The sequence below is a fragment of the Cetorhinus maximus genome, chromosome 5 (genome assembly GCF_964194155.1).
Source record: "Cetorhinus maximus chromosome 5, sCetMax3.hap1.1, whole genome shotgun sequence".
NCBI lineage: Eukaryota > Metazoa > Chordata > Chondrichthyes > Lamniformes > Cetorhinidae > Cetorhinus > Cetorhinus maximus.
In genome coordinates this window covers 165,496,424-165,518,252 of record NC_135883.1, presented here as the reverse complement: position 1 = coordinate 165,518,252, position 21,829 = coordinate 165,496,424, and the positions used below count along the sequence as shown (strand labels likewise).

Below are 21,829 nucleotides of genomic sequence, written 5' to 3'. Positions count from 1 at the left end.
ATTCACTAGTGGACTGCTGGATAAACACCTGATGTAACACTGCACACCTTTCTGATCAGCAGGTTCCAATTATTAGAACCTATAAATAAGGACTGCATGAATGAACACTTGAAATATTTGAGCAGATTAGACAGAGCCAACATGGATTTGTAAAGATAAAAACAAAAAACTACTGCAGATGCTGGAAATCCAAAATAAAAACAGAATTACCTGGAAAAACTCAGCAGGTCTCACCACCTTCAACACCTCTTTGATCCTTTTGTCTGTGACATCTTTTGATTATCTGCTCCTATCACTGCTTGCTTGTCCCTACAACCACCCCACCCTCAACTTCTCTCCCCCCCGCCCCCAACCTTAAACCAGCTTATATTTCACCCCTCTCCTAACGATACTTCAGTTCTGTTGAAGGGTCGTGTGGCCCCGAACCGTCGACTCTTTTCTTCTCCACCGATGCAGCCGGACCTGCTGAGTTTTTCCAGGTAATTCTGTTTTTGTTGTGGATTTGTAAAGGTTCGGGCATGCTTAATAAAGTAATTACATTTTTTGAGGAACTAATTTGTGGAGTAGACTGGGGAATGCCTTTGGATTATGTTGAATATCTAGTTAATAGCTCATGTTAATATTTTAGAGGTAATGTTTAGTTCTGGGAAGATTAAGGTGTAGCTTTAGAAAATAGGATAAATGTAGCTAAAACAGCTTGGAGTCTATTAGTGCACCAGGGAGGCAATGGTATAGCGGTATTGTCACTGGACTAGTAATCCAGAGACCCAGGGTAATGCTCTGGGACCCGGGTTCAAATCCCACCATGGCAGATGAATTCAATAAAAATCTGGAACTAAAAGTCTGATGACCATGAAATCATTGTCGATTGCTGTAAAAACCCACCTGGTTCAAATAAGGCTCTTTAGGGAAGGAAATCTGTTGTCCATACCTGGTCTGGCCTACACGTGACTCCAGACCCACAGCAACGTGGTTGACTCTCAAAATGCCCTCTGAAATGGCCTAGCAAGCAAGTTGTAACAAACCGCTACAAAGTCACATGTAATAGGTTGGGGCCATGAAAATTTAAGGCCAAAAAGGTTTGTTTTGGGAGTTAGAACATTCAGTGAAAGACTGCATCGTCATGGATATGGGTGGAACTTAAGAAGGTTCTCTGGTTTCCGTTTTTTTGGGTGTTTGCTCGGAGAGGGTTGAAGTTTGGACCTTGTGTGGTTCAGAGCTCACAGAGCTGTTACCAGGCTCCAGGCAGTTAGGGCTCAGAGAAGTCCTGGGGAGCTGAGAAGGTGGCAGAAGGTCACTGGTTCAGTGCCAGGTAGTTAGGGCTCAGAGAAGCCTTGGGAGCCATTTATAGTTTGGCGCAGCCGGGAAACTGTATTTCAGAGAAACCTAGGGTAAGTGGCAACTTACCGAAGTTAGTGGTCTGCGAAAAAGTTGGAATTATGTCGGAATTAGAGGCAGGAGTGTAGCTTTGTGAATCCCGTGGAATGTAGTCTGAGGAGAAGAGATCGAACTATCGGGAAGTGAGCAGTCGTTGAGGCATGGAAGTCAGAGGCAAGATCTTCAAAAGTGAAAAGTTGAAAACCCTTGTTACGGAGACAGAGTTTTAACGAGATTTTGTGACACTCAATGGTCACTGATGTCTGGGTGGATTGCTGAGAAATCTGTGGGATCTGTCTTGGTTGCATCTGCCATTTATGGTGCAGTGTGGTGTGTTTGATCACAGTTTGCCTGTTAATCATATTTACTTCATGTTAATTCTGAATGTTAAAGTATAAGATGGATATTGTAGATTGTTTTACTTTGCTGACTTTGCATAGTTAAGTTCGTTTTGTTTGATTAAACCCATGGAATCCTGTGGCTTTATTATCTTAACAGGCAGCTGGGATTTCATATTTTGTCTACTTTAAATAAAAAGTTACTATTCTCAATCTGATCATAACAGGATGTAGTTTATGTGGAAGGCATTTAATAAGATTCTACATACGAGACTAATAGCTAAAATTAAAGCCTATGGAATTGAAGACATATAATTGACCTGGTTAGGCGGTAGAAGACAGAGAAGGGATAATGGATAGGTGCTCCAATTGTAAGGAAATGAATAGTGGTGTCCATGTGAGTCCGTGCTCGGGCTTTATTTATTCACTATCTTTTTAATTTTTTCAAAAAAATTGATTGGGTAGATAGACTGAAGCATTTTCCATTCATGGGATACAGAAGGACAAGGGAACATAACCTTAAATCAGGACCAGCATACAGAGAGGTGTTAGGAGCAACTACTTCACACAAAGAACTCTGGAACTTCCTGCCACAAAGACTAGTGGTGTGATAAGCTACAGAGTGAAATTTTAACACTTCCATCCAAAAGTGATAAATTAACTAAACGCAAGGGCTGGAAAGGAGATTTGTATGGACAAGTTGGAAAGGTTGTAATTTCCATTTTTGATGGGTTTTTTTAACCTAGGTTTGCCCTGGTCCCTCCTCACACTGTAGAATTGGGGAGACAAGATTTCCACATTGCATTACAATCTCATAAAGGAAACCTGAGTCAAAGGTTTTGGAGAAAGGGAAAGAAAAATGTGAATGTTGGGCATTCAGGAATAAAAACCGAAAAGGTTGGAGATTCACCACTGGTGTGTCAGCATCTGAAAATCGGTGAATCATAACTGACCAAGAGTGGTTTTAGTGCTTCAACCAATGCTTCAGGCTCCCCTGGTATGTCAGTTAATGTTGTGCTAAGATAATATCAGGAAAAAGGCATTGAAGTGGATGATTAGCCATGATTGTATTGAATGGCAGAGTAGGCTCAATGGCCTGAATGGCCTCTTATGTTCCTATGAACTCCCAGGCTCAAAACTTGCTGAATTAAGTGATTTCAGCTGGAGTGCTGATTGGAATGCTGCAATTGACCTCTTTACCAAGGCAAGTAAAGAAAATTAGCCAGTTTCTCACTCCTCTGTGCATATTGAATGATGACAGGATTGGCTTGTATATGATGCATTCTCAATGGCATATCCCACTAACAGTGTTTAAGCTTACATGTGAAGAATGGTCACTTGGGTGGGGTGCAAGAAGACTACTTATGCCCGTTTTAACTCTAAGCACATCTAGAGAAGAGAAATTGTGTTTGTAGGAACACTATTTTGAAAAGGTAGGTAACTTTTATGAATTTAAGGTCTTCGTACTGTTCTCTCAGAATCAATAGCACTTGTTATTTCCATAGAGGGGCCTCATAATATTACAATAACCTCTTGTTCATTCCCTTAATCATCTGCCCTTCTGCTCCTTACGGCTTATCTCTTTGATTAACCCTCCTAACATTCCTTCTTTGGCTTGGGATCCATTTCTTTTTATGTCTCTATCTAGCAACTTGGAATGTTGTTTTGGCTTCATGCTTGCCTACCCAGTCGTAACCAGAGCATCTCCACCAATGGCTTCACTTCCTGCCACTGCACTGTTACTTACCGGGTTTCCCAAGAGTCGATTCTTGACCTCCATGCACCTTCTGTGATTACATGCTGCCCCTTGGCAACACAAAGTCTGTTTCTAGCTATCCTATCTCATCCTTTCATAATTTAAAACACTTCTTTCTGATCTAACAACAATCTTTGTTGTAAAAGACCCATTTCTTTCATTTCTTTCTCCTTATTTTGTATTTCTTCATATCAGATGATATCCTAGTGAATCTGCATTGTACCCTTTGTAAAGCCCCAATATCATTTCTATGTTGTGGATTTGGATACTGCTAAGTTCTTATTTGAAATTTTATGATGTTTTATATAGTTCCTTACACCTATTTGCTGATTTATCCCCAGAACCTGTTTTCCCCCACCTGTCTTGTTTTCAAATCCCAGTGGTGACTCAAGAACTCACACCCAAATTCCCTCTGGCCTACATAGTGCAATTTCCATGCATATTCTTCTCAGTTAAGAGAGGGAAAGGACACTTCTTTGTTCTGAGTCTGTCAGCCTGTACAGAGCAGTCTCTCCAATAAGTTGCATGTCAAGGTAGGTTGATGCAAATATCTCATCCCTTTATCAAACAAAGATTTATGAAACTATTTCCATTTTGCTCTCATAGTGCCCAGCAGGATGCTATCTTTGACCTGGTCTCCATGGAGTTTAACATAGCTTTGTGGCACACAAAATATGCTTCCAGACTAGCCGGAAAGGAAGAGTAAGTAAACACAATTTAATGCCAACCATTCTTGTATTGTATTTTTCTGGACTGGAGTCATTTGGATTAATGTTGCTGTATATATTTTTAGTGTAACCGTGGATGAAGCAAAAGATGTGCACAGAAGCTTGAGGAGCGCAGCTGGAATCTTCAAACATATCAAGGTAACCAGTCGCTACCTTAAATTTAACTTCATCTGGCTTTCTCATTCTTTCTTTCCCCTTCCTAACCTCTGGACCAGTTGGCCTCCTGTGCTGTAAATTTGTATGATTTACAGCAGTGGTAGTGAAGTTGTGGTTTGTAGGCTGTCTCGTTGCTCCTTTTATGTAAGGTTGGTGCATGGCACGGGAGAAAATATCCCATCTCACTCTCTCCATTCTACCCAAAAGCAGCGCAGCTCCAGAGTACCACAGTTTTTTCAAGGCTTTGCTTAAACTTGTTGGGATTTGCAACTTCGACCCCTTTCTACTATGTTATATTATGCTAGCTTTGATTAAATTTATTTGTTAAACCTCAACTATTCTTTTTGTCTTGCCTCAGTGCCCCCCACCCCAACCCAAACAAAGAAAGTGCCAGTTGTCACATTGACTCCATTGGCAGCATTCTTGCATCCTGGAACTCCTTCCCTAACAGCACTGTGGGTGTACCACACCACACGAACTGCAGCAGCTCAAGAAGGCATCCCACCACCACCTTCTCGAGGGCAATTGGGATATGGAGGTTGCTGGCAAGACCTGCATTTATTGCCAGCAACCTCCGTATCCCATGCGCAAATAAAAAAAGATGCAACTGAGTGGCTTGCTCGGCCATTTCAGATGGATGTTAGGAGTCAACCACATTGTTGTGGGTCTCAAGTCACGTGTAGGCCAGACTGGGGAGGGATGGCAGATTTCCTTCCCTACAGGATGTTATTTTTATTATTGTGTCACAAGCCATGTTTATTGGCCCAGGTTACTGGCCATGATAGACATTGGTTATTTTCAGATTGAACATAGGACTTAGGAGCAGGATAGGCCATTCAGCCATTGAGCCTGCTCTGTCATTTAATAAGATCATGGCTGACCTGATTGTGGCCTCAACTCCACTTTCCTTTCTGCTTCCCATAACCCTTGACTCCCTCGTCTTTCAAAAACCTATCCAACTCGGCCTTGAATAAATAGCCCAGCCCCTCCATTGCTTTGTGGGGAAGAGAATTCCACTGACTAATGCCCCTGTGGGCATTTCCATATTAAAAGGGAGACCTCTTACTTTTAAACTGTGTCCTCTAGGTCTAGTTTCCCTACAAGAGGAAACATTCTCTCAGCATCCTATCAAGTCCCTTCAGGGTCTTTTATGTTTCATTAAGATCACCTCTCAATCTTCTAAACTCCGATGGGTGTAGGTTCAACCTGTTCAAACTTTCCTCATAAGGTAAAGCCTTCATCCCAGGAATGAGTTCAGTGAACCTTGTCTGAACTGCTTCCATCACAGTTTTATCCTTTTTCAAATAAGGAGACCAAAACTGTACCCCGTATTCCAGATGTGGTCTCACACAAGGCCCTGTACAGTTGCAGTAAAAAATCCCTACTTTTATATTCCAGTCCTCTTGCAAGGAATGCTAACATTCAATTTGCCTTCCAAAGCATTTGCTATACCTGCACTCTGCCTGATTGTTTTATGATTTTCTAAATGTCCTGCTACAACTTCATTAATAGTGGATTCCAGCATTTTCCAAATGACAGGTTAACACCTGCTTCCTGGCCTATAATTTCCCCTTTTCTTGAATAGAGTTGTTACATTCGTGGTTTTCCAATCTGCTGGGACATCTCCAGAATCTAGGGAATTATAGAAGATGGTTAATGGATGTTTTTTCGGAATGGAGGAAGATTTGTAGTGGAATTCCCCAGGGGTCAGTATTGGGACCCTTGCTCTTTCGGACATATAAATGACCTAGACCTTGGTATAGAGGGCACAATTTCAAAATTTGTGGATGATACAAAACTTGGAAGCATTGTGAACTGTGAGGAGGAGAGTGTAGAACTTCAAAAGGACATAGACAAGTTGGTGGAACGGGTGGACAAGTGAAAGGTGAAGTTCAACGTGGAGGAATGTGAAGTGATTCATTTTGATAGGAAGAACATGGAGAGATAATATAAAATAAAGGGTACAATTCTAAAGGGGGTGCAGGAGCAGAGGGACCTGGGTGTTTATGTGCATACGTCATTGAAGGTGGCCGGACAGGTTGAGAGAGTGGTTAATAAAGCATGCAGTATTTTTCAATAGGGGCATAGAGTATAAGAGCAAGGAGGCTATGTTGAACTTGTATAAGTAAGCTAGATGATTACATCCAGTTCTGGGTGCCATGCTTTAAGAAAGATGTGTAGACATTAGAGAGGATCAGAAAGGATTTTGCTTGCTGTTCCTTGGTTACATGATGAATTTTTCTTTTCATCCTCTCTAAATGTTGATTTCTGGACACTGGCTAATTTTGCCCCAACCTAGAGGGGTATCCTGGCCAATTGCACTCTCCCCAGCTCATTGAACTGGGGACTTCCTGCTATTTATGTCAATATCTCAATGGGAAGTGCATTACCAGTAAGTCTGCAGGGAAAACCTTGGATGCCCTTTATATCAGGCTGATAGTCTTGCAGGTTGGCACCATTCTGCCGATGGATAGGAATTGATTTTAATGTTTTTAATTGGTTAACTGGCCTGCTGTTTGGAATGTTATCCATTCGGTTTGTAACTTGCTGGTTCTCATATAATTAATGTACTTGGAAACTCTTGAATGTTTATACAGCTGGCATTTCACTCACGGTGACCTGGCAGAAAGTTTGATCAGGACACAGCAGCAGAAATAACTAATACACTTGGACAGAAATCTGATGTCATCTTGGAGTCCAGAGACCCGAGGAAGAGATTTCCAGTTTCAGTGTGAAAGTATTATATTATAACATTATATTGTAGAGTATGCATGCATGTCAGAAGATGATTGATAGTGAACCGTATAGTGTATCTTTTTCCCTAAGGCAATAATGTATCTTTCTACTGTTTTTATCCCTCATGCATAAACTGATATCATGATTAATTCAATTTAATTTTAATCTGCTAAGGAAGGCGAAGTAGGCAGACTTGTGACAGCGCCTGAGAAAGGAAAGGATCTTGAATCACGGGTTCTCGATACCTACATCATTCAGTGTCAAGCTGAGGCTCAAGAAGGTATGAATAGATGTCAGCATTTTCAATTCTTTCCCTATAACTCTAACTTCTTCAGTATAAATCTGGCCTCATCATTTGAAGGCTGTTGTAGGGGCTGTGGACTAATAACCCAGAAAGCATGAGTTCAAATCTCACCATGGTAGTTTAATGCAATTTTTTTTAAAAGGAAGCATAGAAATAGGTAACAGTAAAAGTGACTATGAAGCTGTCAAATCACCACACAAACCTATCTGGTTCACTCACCTCCTTTAGGGCAGGAAACCTGCTGTGATCACTCAGGTCTGGACTCTATGTGACTTTGTGATCAGTGGCAGCTCAGCAAGTAGTATCAAATCGCTACAGTTCTGCAGCTCAAGAACATGTTCCATCAGCTCCATCTCAAGGGCAACTGGGGATGGACAAACATGCCATACTTGCCAGAGACTTCCAGATCCTGAGAATGTATTTAAAATAAAAGGCTCTCATAGGGGCAATGTATTCCTCTTGTCCAGTTGCTGCAGTGTGTTAGAGCTCCGAGCTGTGTACCAGTCCAGATGACATGTCACTTCATACCTCTGAATTCTTGCTCAGTGAGTTCCAGTTTTCTCACCCATGGGAAGGTGCAGGAAGCAGGCATTCTGCAAGGAGGGATAGCTGTAAAGATAAATCATCCATATAGATCAACAGTAAATAGAGCTTTTAAAGGATGAGGGACAATTAACATTATTGTACAAGAAAGTAACTGTTCATTTGCCTTTTGATTGAAGTGACCATCGCACGAGCCATTGAATTGAAGCACAACTCTGGTCTGATCGCAGCTTTGGCCAATGAAACAGCCAATTTCTATCAGAGGGCTGGTAAGTTGCACTTTCTCACTCTTGTTTACGCTCTCACTCATATTCTTTCATTTATTTGTACTCTTGCTCATAATATCATTTTTTTTCTTTCTCACTCACGCAAATACCCATTGAAATTTGCAGAAGTCTGGTGGTCACTTGTGTGATAATGTTAAACTAGGCTCGTTTGTTGTCCAAAGAGATATCCCTTTTAATTCAGAGGAAAAGCTCCTCAGAAGGCCTTGTGGTCAATGTATTGACAGCTCCTCTTGATACCTAAGTTAGTTTATCCAATAAGTGAGTAGATGAGCCTTGCAGGTTAGGAAAGTTTATAGTACTACCCCTGGCCTGGACTGAGTCAGCTAATATCAATAGGAGCAGTAAGTGGGTGGCAGCAGTTGGTTAGAGAGACAGAAGTTGGGTAGAGTCATTAATCGCTATATAGCAGCTCCTAGATATGAACATATGAACATACGTACAAATATACGAAATATTCGGCCCCTCAAGCCTGCTCCATTATTCAATGATCATGGCTGATCTGTTTGTGTTTCGAGTTCTACATTCCCATCTACATTTCCTGATAACCTTTGATTCCTTCGCCTAACAAGAATCTATCTACCTCTGCCTTAAAAATATTCAGTGACCCTGCTTCCGCTGCCTTCTGAGGCAGAGAGTTCCAAAGCCGCACAACCCTCTGAGAGAAAAAATTCTCCTCATCTCTGTCCTAAACGGGTGACCCCTAATTTTAAAACAGCGCCCCCCTAGTGCTGGACTCGCCCACAAGAGGAAACATCCTTTCCATATCCACCTTATCAAGACCATTCAGGATCTTATATACTTCAATCAAATCACCCCTCAATCTTCTAAACTCCAGTGGAAACAAACCTAGCCTGTCCAACCTATCCTCATTAGACAATCCGCTCATCCCAGGTATCAATCCATTAAACCTCCTCTGAAACACTCCCAACGCATTTGCATCCTTCCTTAAATAAGGAGACCAAATCTGTGCACACTATTCAGTATGTGGCCTCATCAATGCTCTGTATAACTGAAGCATAACATCCTTACTTTTATGTTCATTTTCTTTCATAATAAAGGATAACATTCCATTAGCCTTCCTGATTACATGCTGTACTTGTTATTACATGTTATACCTTTTTGTGACTCATGCACTAGAACACCTGGATCCCTCTGCACCTCAGAATTATGCAGTTGTTCTCTGTTTAAGTAACACTCTGCTTTTTTATTTTTCTCGCCAAAGTGAACAATTTCACATTTTCCCACATTATACTCCATCTGCCAGATTTTTGCCCACTCACTCAACTTATCTATATCCGTCTACAAACTCCTTGTGTTGTCTTCACAACACTTTCCTACCTATTTTCGTGTCGTCTGCAAATTTAGCTACCCTCATCGAAATCATTGATGTAAATTTTAAAAAACTGAGGCCCCAGCACTGACCCCTGCAGGACCCCGCTAGTCACATCCTGCCAATCAGACAAAGAACCATTTACACATACTCTGTTCACTGCCAGCCAGCCAATTCTTTATCCGGGCAAATATGTTACCCCCTATACCATGAGCTTTTATTTTCCACGATAACCTTTGATGTAACACCTTATCAAATGCCTTCTGGATATCCAAGTACAGTACGTCTGCAGGCTCCCCTTTATCCACAGCACATGTTGTTCCTTTAAAGAATTCTAATAAATTGGTTAAACATGATTTCTCTTCCACAAAACCATGCTGACTCTTCCTGATTACCTTGTGTTTTTCTAAGTGCCCACCTATAACCTCCTTAATGATCAATTTTAACACCTTCCCCACGACAGACGTCAAGCTAACTGGCCTATAGTTTCCCGTTTTCTGCCCGTCTCCCTTCTTGAATAGAGAGGTTATATTTGCTACTTTCCAGTCTGCTGGAACCTTTCTAGAACCTTTGGAAAATTAACACCAACGCATCTACTAGCTTATCAGCCATCTCCTTTAGACCCTAGGATGAAATCCATCTGGACCTGGAGACTTGTCAGCCCACAGTTCCATCAGTTTGCTCAGTACCGCTTCCCTAGTGATTGTAATTTTACCAAGTTCCTCTCTCCCCTCCACCTCCTGATTTACTGTTATTACTGGAATGTTTTATATCCTCTATAGTGAAGACAGAAGCAAAATATGTGTTCATTTCATCTGCCATTTCCTTATTATTTACAGTTAACTCCCCATTCTCATTCTCTAGAGGACCAACACTCACTTCACCTACTCTTTTCCTGTTTAAATACCTATAGGAACTCTTGCTATCCATTTTTACATTTCTAGCTATCTTCCTCTCATACTCTAATTCCTTTCTCCTGATTAACCTTTAAGTCATTCTCTGCCGTTCTTTATATCCTGACCAATCATCTGACCTGCCATTCATCTTTTGTGCAGCTATATGCTATTTCCTTAAGATTGATGCTTTCCTTAACTTCTTTAGTTAACCATGGATGGTGGGTCCTCCCTTTAGAATTTTTCTTTATAGTAGGAATAAACTTATTCTGAGTATTCTGAAATCCCCTTAAATGTCTGCCACTGCTTCTCTATTGATCTTTCCTCTAGCCTAGTATCCCAGTTCACTTCAGCTAGCTCAGCTTTTATGCCCACACAGTTGCCCTTCTTTAAGTTTAAAATACTAGTCTTAGACCCACTCTTCTCTCTTTCAAACTGGATGTAAAATTCAGTCATATTGTGGTCACCTGCTACCAAGGGGTGCCTTCACTCTGAGGTCAATAATTAATCCCATCACATTAAACAATATCAAGTCTAATATAACCTGCTCTCTGGTTGGTTCCAGAACATGCTGCTCTAAGAAACTCAAAAGCACGCTATTATCCAGGCTACCACTGCCAATCTGACTTTTCCAGTTTATATGTAGATTAAAGTCACCCATGATTATTGCCATCCTTTATCACAAGCACCCAATATTTCTTCTTATATACTTCGTCCTACATTGTGGTTACAGTTAGGGGGCCTGTAGACCACTCCCACTAGTGACTTCTTTCCCCTACTATTCCTCATCTCCACCCAAACCAATTCTACATTCTGATCTCCTGAACCAAGGACATCTCCAACTATTGCACAAATCCCATCCTTGATCAACAGTGCTACCCCTCCACCTTCACCTAGCTTCCTATTCTTCTTGAAGGCCATATATCCCTCAATATTCAGGACCCAATGCTTGTCATCATGCAGCCACATCTCCGTAATGGCTATCAGATCATATTTATTTACTTCAGTGTGTGCTGTCAATTCATTTACTTTGTTATGGATGCTACGCACATTCAGGTAAAGTCTTTAGTTTTGTCTTTTTGTTGTCTTTATTACACCTTGATTCTTGTTGTATTCTTAGGTTCTTTTCTCTCTGTCCCTCCCTGCCATTTTCCGATCCTCATTTCCCATATTAATATTGTCCTTTCTTATCTTGTCTCTACTCTTTTATATACCACATCTTTCCACATTTGAACCCTTGCCCCCACTATTTAGTTTAAAAGCCTCTCTATCTCCCTAGTTACGCAGTTCGCAAGAACACTGGTCCCAACACGGTTCAGGTGTAGACCGTCCCAACAGCACAGCCCCCACTTTCCCCAGTATTGGTGCCAGCGCTGCATAAACCAGAACCCACTTCTCCCACACCAGTCTTTGAGCCACGTATTCATTTCTCTAATTTTCTGTACCCTATGCCAATTTGCACACAGCTCAGGTAATAATCCAGAGATTATAACCTTTGAGGTACTGCTTTTCAATTTAGTACCCAGCTCCTCACACTCTCTTTGCAGAACCACTTTCCTAGTTTTCCCTATGTCATTGGTGCCTACATGGACCATGACAACTGGATCTTCCCCCTCCCACTGCAAGTTCCTCTCCAGCCCTGAGCAAATGTCCTGAACCCAGGCACCGGACAGCCTTCTGGACTCTTGCTCTTTGCTACAGAGAACAGTGTCGATCCCCTGACTATACTGTCCCATACTACCACTACATTCCTTTTTTCTCCCCCTACTTGAATGGCTTCCTGTACCATGGTGCCATGGTCAGTTTGCTCATCCATCCTGCAGCCTAAGTTCCTCGAGCCACAAACACTTGCTGCAGACATGTTTACCCACATGCTGCAGCCTTGGCACATCACTTCTTATCATCCTTAATGTGTCGTAAATAGTTATTTAATTATATTAATCACTTATTTATGTGCTTTTTAAATATATTTCATTAACTTTACGACCAATTTGTATACTATTTTAAACCTTAGAAATAGATACCAAACAGCCAACTCCTTTCCCTGTAGGAGAGCAGGAAGCAATTCCTACAGGGTGAGAGAGATAGAAAAAGGAAACAAACACCACCTTCCCCTCCACCCCTTCACTGAACACCCCCTCTCACCAAACTCCAAATCTGCACTCAGTTTCCTCAGCTGCACTCACTTGCCCTGCTGGATGTGGGTACATGTGGACTTTTCTATAGCTCCAAATAAATGCCAATGGAGGAATAGCCTGCAACATGGATATCCATACAGTGTCTGAGGGGAAACAAGTGAACTTTTATTATTCAATTTTACAAATTAATCCTGGATTAAAATATTGCCTCTCTGGTGTATTCTGCATGGGAACCATAATTGAAGTATAGGACAGTGTTGGATAGATTTCTGATTATTTCATTGTACTATTGACATTGAATCTGATACAATTGCTACTGAGAGAGCCTTTGACACACAATAGGTGTGCAACAAATGAGATTATCACCTGTTCTTTGTTGCCTCCCCATTGTACGCCTGTAGTGGGAGACTTGGCTAATTCTTCCTTCTGTATCCTGGGGGTGTTGATGCTTTTTATAGCCCACTTGCTGCCATCCCACTGAGATCAGCTCATCTGGTACAGATTGGAGATTGAATCTGGCACCTTCATGATCTTGACAGCTCTGCTACTCACTGGATAAATGTGCTGCAACATCAGGGAAGCAGGTAGGGCTTTCACTGAGTTTGTTGGAAAATGGTGGCTTACATCTGATCTTCCTTCTTCAGATCACACTCTTACCACCTTGGATCCAGTCTACACAGCAAAATGGAGGAAGTACTTACAGCTCAAAAACTCCTTCTACCTGGCTTATGTAAGTGTTAAACCTGCAAATTCAAGCAGAAGGCTGCTAATTTTATGATGCTGTAGTGTTCAGTGCCAGCTGGTTAATCCCTGGAATGGGGAATTGGATCTGATGGTCTGATCAGAATAGCACTTTCTTGGAGGAGATTCTATTTCCCTACCACCTCTAAGTAGACCATTGTTGATGGCTCTGTTAGATGAGAACAAATCCGTATGATGCCTTTTCTATCTGATTTGCTTCCAGCAGCAATAATGTAATGCGCAGCACTGGTGCTGACATGCTGTTTTACTGCACATTGGGATTGACAAGAATGAGAAACTGGGTGCCATAACTGGCCAGTATGGGGCCTGAGGAGCTGATGGTCTCCCTAGGCTTTGTGTCCCTATCCTACCGCCTGCTGCTTCTTTACCACTTTCTCTTTTGGACTCGTGCCCCAGGCAAATCTCCTTGTTTCAAATAGTTATTTCACTGTTACTGAGCTGTATGTGACATTCTCAGGTGGAGAATGGTGGATTACAGAATGTGAGATCATGCTGCTTTATTGGTGCATAGTACGTGCAGTGAGAGTCCTCCAGCTCTAAAGCTCTTCGTCCTTGGACTGTTCAACTAAGGAATCATGTAGGAGGCTTGCTTGTGGCAGCCCGCTATACTCGGGGAGAGGAGGGCTATTGTGTGGGGGCGGGGAGGGACAGTGAGCATTAATCAGGGCAGAGAGCCCTTTGCCAGTTGGCCTGGGGTTGCATCCATCATACACTCGAGGGTTTGGTGTCTCCCAAGATGAAACAATCTGGTCATTTTTAAGTGGTATTACAGCAGCGTGTGGATTTAACATCAGGTCAGTATTGTGTACTTGTTCTTTACAGGCATACTGTTACCATGGCCAGACCCTGCTGGCCAGTGACAAATGTGGGGAAGCCATCCGATCACTACAAGAAGCAGAGAAGCGTGAGTATAAAGGAGTCATTATTAGCTCCATAGGGATTGTATCTGTCACACTGGACTGGAAATAACCTAGGCTCATCTAACAGTCATACTCCACCTTTTCAGACCAATTCTCCCAGCTCCCTCATGCATGCTGAAAGCAGGTAGAGTGCTTATGATGGGTGCCTCTTTCATGGAATTGATTTGGTCTGATTTCTGATGCTTTCAACTTGTGTGTGTGTGTGTGTGTGAGCAGGGCTGAACTGTTGAATGTAGCATCTGTTCAGTGGGAGCTGATTCAGGATTGGCTGCAAGGCTCTGGAATGATCTTCGTGCTCTAGAGCTGGTCCCAAATCCTGCTGACCTGATTCACTGCTTCCTCCTCCTAGAATGATCAGGAGAGAGTTTACAGAGACACTGCAGCTATCGTTGTGCATAGCCAGGCTACAATCAAGGCTAAGACTGCCAGGGCCCTCCAGCTCTCCCTGGAGATCAACCCCTCAGTTTGTGTGTGAGCCAAGGGATGTGTGAGGCACCTGCCTTTCTACAAAGATCCACGCTCAAAGTAGTCAGCTATGAGCAGTGTCACCTCCCCCCCACCCCACCCCCCACTACCCCTACCCCGGCCCTGCCATGCTTACCCGCACAGGGAGGGAGCACAAACCAGACAATATGCCCCTGATGGGCTCAGTCACAGATCAGCATTGGCAGAACACGATAACAAGTCAAGGACAGAGATTATGAGTAGTATTGGGCAGTGAATAGGATTCATAATTTATTTGTCATTCAGACTTTTTTAAAAATGTCTAAATTCAGGTTTCTGGTGTGACACTGAGACATGTAGCCCAGGAATATGTCCAGGTTCTTCATCGTATCCCTGGGCTGAGGGAGGGAGGTGGAGTGGTGTCGGGGGCAAGGGTAGTGGCTTGAAATCTCTGGAGAATCTTGTGATCCTGAACAGAAGGGGAAAATTGAATGGAGATCAAGTTGGAGCTGTGGTGCCCCCTATGTTTAAACAACCAACTCACACAACTCTTCAGTTTCTCTCACACTACACAGCTGCTGGTCCAGCAGAGAAAGGACCCCCTACTTCGCTGTTAATTCACAATTCACAAATGTGAGAGAGCAAACAGCACAAGGCAAGTTCCCCGTTCCCCCCAAAAATAGCATAGAGCATAAAAAGCTTTAATTACTCTTGCATACCTCCCAGTAATTCATGATTTTAATCTAGGAGCAGATAGACATAAGGACTGCATGAGAAATGTGCCCCCTCCAAAGCACAGTATCCACACTCCAGCAATGAAGAGGGTGAGGAGTTGCACTAGGACCTCTCCACGTTATGACATTAGGAAACTTTTAAGATCCACCAAAATATCATAATGAAAGGACTTTCCATGCGCTGTTTACTTTTAGACTACAGAACACTGCCTCTTTAAGGGATTTCCATGTCAGATTGGTGGTATGTTATGAGGTACAGGCTATTGACAGCATTCCATTATAACTCGGGTGGCAAATGGGTGGTGCAGTGGATCAGGGGACTGACCTTTCACATTTGGGATCACCACTGGTTGGAGTCATACCTGGCAAAAAGGAAGATGGTTGTGGTTGTTAGGGGTCAATCATCTCGGTCTTGGGACATTGCTGCAAGAATTGCTCAAGTAGTGTCCTAGGCCCATCTTCAGCTGCGCTCTCAATGACCTTCCTTCCATCATAAGGTCAGAAGTGGGGATGTTCGCTGATGATTGCACAATGCTCAGCACCATTCATGACTCCTCAGATACTGAAGCAGTCCATGTCCAAATGCAGCAAGATCTGGACAACATTTAGGCTTGGGCTTATAAGTGGCAAGTAACATTCATGCCACACAAGTGCCAGGCAATGACCATCAGTAACATGGGAGAATCTAACGATCTCCCCATGACACTCAGTGGCATTACCATCTCCAACAAGAGAGAATCCACCATCTCCCCTTGATATTAAATGGCATTACCATCACTGAATCCCCCACTATCAACATCCTGGAGGTTACCATTGACCAGAGACTGAATTGGACCAGCCATATAAATACTGTGGCTACAAGAAAGGTCACAGGCTGGGACTTCTGCAGTAATTAACTCACCTCCTCACTCTCAAAAGCCTGTCTACTATCTGCAAGGCACAAGTCATGAGTGTGATGGTATACTCTTCATTTACCTAGATGAGTGCAGCTCCCACAACACTGAAGAAGTTTGACACCATCTAGGACATAGTAGCTGCTTGACAGGCACCTCATCCACCACCTTAAACATTCACTCCACCAACGCACAGTAGCAGCAGCGTGTACCATCTACAAGATGCACTGCAGCAACTCGCCAAGCCTCTTTTGGCACCACTTCCAAACCCATGACTTCTACCACTTAGAAGGACAAAGGCAGCAGATGCATGGCAACACCACCACCTGGAAGTTCCCCTCCAAGCCACACACCATCCTGATTTGGAAATATATCGCCGTTCCTTCACTGTTACTGGATCAAAATCATTAAACTCCCTTTCTAGCACTGTGTGTACCTACACCACAGGGACTGCAATGGTTCAAGAAGGTGTCTCATCACCACCTTCTCAAGAGCGATTAGGGATGGGCAATATATGCTGACCTAGCCAGTGACGTCCACATCCCATGAATGAATAAAATAAACTGGTCCAGCCCAGATTGATGTTATAAAGATATCCTTTGATTCCTGGTCAAAGGATCCCTATGTGAGATGGGTTATGGCTTCAATCCAGTCCTGTGTGGACATGGGCTTCCAATTCAAAATGGGCCTCAATGGCAATCTGACTCTGAGAGGTCACAGAAAATAGAGACATGTACAAGTTCTATTAATGCAGAACTCTTTTCTCCTGTACTAACCTGGAGGTGCTTCAGGTTGACTGGATACCGGGAGTGGGGAAGAGTTTCATTTCACTCACCGTGGTAGATCTCAAATCCACACAAAAATACTAAAGCCACATTCTGCCAATCAATCATTTCACTGTGGTTAGCAAAGGTAGAAGGTGCTTCCCAGGTTTTCTACTATTACCCAACTGTGAGTAGCATGTGAAAGTTTGGCGAGTGGTTTCCTCTACCTTTTTTTATTCCTGCAGATTATTCCAAGGCAGAGGCTCTGTGCAAGGAATATGGTCAAACAAAGGGAGCAGGATCTACAGCCAAGCCATCTGAGCATTTGTTCTTTAGGAAGTTGGGGACATACATCAAAAACACCCTGGAAAAGTGTCAGAGAGAGAATGGCTTCATGTAAGTTTCTTTTTATTCATTGGCAAGGCAAGCATTTATAGCCCATTCTTAGTTACCCAGATTTGATGCAACTGAGTGGTTTGCTAGGTCACTGAGGGTAGTTAAGGGTCTATCACATTGACGTTGAACAGGGGTCACATAAGGATGGAAGGTTCTCATCCCTAAAGAATATTACTGAACATTGGTTGAGTTTCTAAAGTCAATCTTCACAGTCACTTTTACTGATACTAACTTATATTTTTATAAACTGAACTCAAATTGTCACATTGCCATGGAGGGATTAGAACTCATTCTCTGGACCGCTAGTCCAGCGATGTAACCTCTACACTATCTTACCCCTAACAGTAGCAGAATGAACCAGCCATCTGGGAGCTTCATGGGGGTCAGCATTTCAATCTGGCTGGCTGGCTGGCTGGCTGTCCAGTTAGTCATGGATTTTACCCTGTTTCATGTGTTGCTATTGAGCTGCAGGAAGCCCAGGAAATGGGGATTCTATAGCTGAATGCAGCTGTGTAGAGAGTTGTCTAACTGTGATAAATTAATAGCAGAAGGAGCTTTCCTGAATCTCCCAAGAATGAGAAAGAATGCTGTTTGTATGATAGACATAGGCAACCAAGGAAGACTCATTTTTATCATCCTTCATTGTTTTTCTTTCAAGCTACTTCCAGAAAGTTCCTCCAGAGGCTCCGCAGCTGGAACTGAAGGCGAACTACGGTTTGGTGGAGCCGCAGTCATTTGAGCTTCCAGTGCTCAGCACTCAGTGGACCGAGGAAGTATATGCTGCATTCGACATTACCAGAGGCCCCAAGGACGACAAGGTAGGAAGAGAGATCTGTTAACGTGTGTGGCCCTTTCACTCAGTGACTGGATGGATTCACACAGTGAGTAGCTGAGCTTTAGTGAGCATGAAAGCCCCAAGGGTTGATCCTCATTCTGTAATTAATTAGCTGATCCCAGCTGATAATGTCTACCGGCATGAGGGTACCAGAGGGTGGGACTGAATCCCAGCAAGGCCCAGGATGGTAGCTAGCCTTGGCAGGCCTTGGATCAGAGAAAGAAAAGAAATATTTACATTTCTGTAGTACCTTTCACCACTTCAGGATATCCAAAGGACTTTACAGCCAATTGAATCCTTTTAAAGTGTAGTCACTGTGGTAATATAGGAAGAAGTGTTCCATCCCAGTCGTAGCATGAACCAAGTGCCTTCAAGGAAAGAGGGTAGACAACTGTAATGGAGGAAGAAAAATGTTCTCCTGTATAACAATAACTATACCAAAAGTAATTCATCAGCTGATCACATTCCACCCTCTGTTCTATTGGAGACAAGTTCCTGTTATTATCCTGAACTCTTGTCTGTTGGGGACCACTCCTGTTATAATCGTGGACTCAGTCTGCGCAGCCAGCTCCTGTTATAATCCTGGACTCCTGCGGAATGTGACGGTTAATGTATTTCTATCTCCCTTTTAGGCCAAGGATAAAAAGGAAGAAGAAGTGAAGCCTGTGAAGGAGCCAGACATGAAACCCCAGAGAGACACAGGCTGCTCGATTTCTTAGAGACAGCCAGTGAAGAGTAACCTGTCTGTTAGACCATGCTCTACATTTTCTACATAAAGTGCATGGCTTGTCTCCCAGAAGGACCTTGTTTAAATGGCCAAGAACTGAAACATAACAGCCTGATTTTTTTTTCTTTCCCTCCCCCTGCACCCCCCTGCCCACATACAATGACTCCACTTTTAAATAAAGTTTAAACCAGAGTCATCAAGTCACAAGTAAAGAACAAACTGTTTTTGCAGTTCTGACTCAAGCGCCTGTTGTTGTTCAGGGCGAAGATGGTTACCGTTCTGATCAATTTTGGCCTGTTCTGGAAAAGTCTGGATCACTGTATCATCCTGTGAGAACACAAAAAACTAACACCAAGGAGCTGGTACAGATCGAATCCAATCAGTTCGGACACTCTCATTCCTGTTGCCTGTTGTGTTGGGACTTCATTAATATTCGCCTTAAACACCTAACTGGATAGTCCACAGCAAGATTTGATAAGCATTCTTATTTGTTTAATTCTAAAATCTAAATTTGTATCTCACATTCAAAACTTAGTGCTCAAGAATTTGCGGTTGGAAGGGGTTAATTTATTCTCTTCACCCCCATATATCCCAGCCCCCTGTGCTTGCTTTTTCTCCATCGCCAATTTCTATCTATGAATTTATCCTCTACAGCATGTGTTAACTATGGCCAGGGGTGGGGAAAAGAGTGACAGTCACCAAATGTTGGGGAGGAGGCCCAGGAACCATTCTGAATCGTCAATCAGGCCAATGCATATGACTCTATTCCCCTCCCCTCAAATTTGCTCCCATTGTCTATGACAGGCTCAATCCAAGCTACTTTTTATATCCTATTCACATGGCATTTGAACCCTGCCAGTCTACCAGTGTGTGAAGAGAATAAGGAAAGACATTCAGCTCCTCCATTTCCTTGCTTTTCTCTCACTCCTAAATTGCCACAACCATTTTCACTGAAATGATTCAGGGTTTTTTCTTCTAGTACCTTTTCTAATCGCGAGCACGTATTAAACATTTGTTTCAGTATCAGTCACTCTCCTACTGTCTTTTAAAGGAAGAACTAAGAAAATGTAAATAGATATATGAATATATATTACACATTCACTTATAAATATATGTAAGCATTATACATTTAAATTTTAGAATATTTTAGGAAGAGAGTTAATTAGCAGGTTTTGTTTTTAGTGGATTGCAAGGCTCAGACCAGGACCTTGTTTCTTCGTACACTGATTGGGGAGGGGGGTTATCGACACCTGCCGCTGGGTCCAATAGCCTAGAACTGATGTGCAATACACAGCCTGAGATTTCGGCCACCTCTGGAGGTAGAGATGAGAGAAAAAAATAATCAGCCAAGGTTCATGTTGCTTGCTGCTCACCACTGCACATATGTGAGATCATTAAACTTCTCTGCAATGTTCATGACAGTTGAATTCCCTGAAGACACCTAATCTTAGCTCACAGATAATGATTGTCCAAGGGGTTGGTGGATAGCCTGGAATTAATTTGTGCCTTTGTACTTGTCTCAGGGGTGGGGTGGGGGGATTGATGGTGGTGGTGGTGGTGTTTAGGCTGTAGTTGATAGGAATGGTAGTATTCTCTAGCTGTGGCTGATTCCAGGCTGGAGTCTTGGGCAGTGGGTGTCCCAGGGTTGGTAGTCCAAGAGAGGGACATGTTCAGCCTTTGGGCGGCCTGGGAGTGTGTTTCTCAGGCTGTGGGTGGTCCCAGAGAGGGATGTTCTTAGGTTGTGGGTGGTCTTGATGTGTCTTCAGCTGTGGACCCCAGCTTCTGGTCCCAGATTTGAAGTCCTTTTCTGTTTTGCCTTTTGAATAGTGGGCCAGCTCACGAGCAGATCCTCGTGTGGTCAGAATGAAGTACTGCGCCTGTATGACACTAACAGCATTTATCTCCGTTTCTGAACGCTTACACTATTAGGGCAAACAACAAATTGCACATTGTTAAAAATTTTAACTCAAATTAAGGTCTGTAAATAATCAATGGGATTAGTTCTGAGTGAAGGGAGGGAAAAGGACAGATTATATAAAATTGGTTATCAATGACCCTGCATTATTCCTATTCCCTCTGCCTGGTGTTAAAATGTTGGTTTATCATGTAATCCTGTGTAGATTCAAAGTTAGAAGATAATGTAATCAATTTATGTTGCTTAGAAAAAATAAACATCATATTTATAACCATTTAAACTGGTGTAGAGTGGGAGATTTTGAAATTGTTTTTTCCTTGCCGTCCTCCCTCTCGCCTAAACAGACTGATTGTGATGAGTTGCTGTTTGATGCCTGTCTGTTCCTCATGAACAGATAGAACAATATAGCTGGGCACCAGAGTTTTGGAGGGTAAATGCCAGCAGGGACCGGTTGGGCCAAATGATTTGTTTACCTGTTGTAATTTCTATGTAGGTTCAATCCCTGGTCTATACATAGTATCTTGAATTCAGGCATAGCAACAGTTGGATGCTGCACATCCCCCTCAGTGCCAGTGACCTATTAAAATCAGCCAGGGCTCCCTCTTCTGTTTGTTATCTGCTGACTACCAGGGGAAGGGAGAGCTTATGTACTGTACCTGACTGGGCTGTGATGCTCCTGTGATTGTACAGCACATGAAAAATGTCCATTTAGCTAAGCCACTAGAGGATGCCTACCATTGTTGCCTCCTCTTCCCAATATGGAGCCAAGTTTGCTATTGGCAAAGCAAGGAAGCAAAATGGAGGGGAGGACAGGTTATCAGACTGACGACCTGAAACCTTTGTCATCCTTCCA

General features: G+C 42.8%; 1 protein-coding gene across 1 annotated transcript in view; it reads left to right on the top strand.

The window, feature by feature from the left end:
* The window catches only part of brox (BRO1 domain and CAAX motif containing), a 44,751-nt gene extending 23,495 nt beyond the window's left edge, over positions 1-21,256 (top strand). Inside the window, exons 4-12 of the mRNA XM_078542775.1 lie at positions 4,078-4,173; positions 4,265-4,337; positions 7,266-7,371; positions 8,118-8,207; positions 13,231-13,316; positions 14,171-14,252; positions 17,349-17,499; positions 18,158-18,317; positions 18,967-21,256. Of these exons, the coding sequence (XP_078398901.1) occupies positions 4,078-4,173; positions 4,265-4,337; positions 7,266-7,371; positions 8,118-8,207; positions 13,231-13,316; positions 14,171-14,252; positions 17,349-17,499; positions 18,158-18,317; positions 18,967-19,053 (931 nt within the window). The 3' untranslated portion in view covers positions 19,054-21,256. The remainder of the gene's footprint in view (positions 1-4,077; positions 4,174-4,264; positions 4,338-7,265; positions 7,372-8,117; positions 8,208-13,230; positions 13,317-14,170; positions 14,253-17,348; positions 17,500-18,157; positions 18,318-18,966) is intronic.
* The last annotated feature ends 573 nt before the right edge of the window (positions 21,257-21,829 follow it).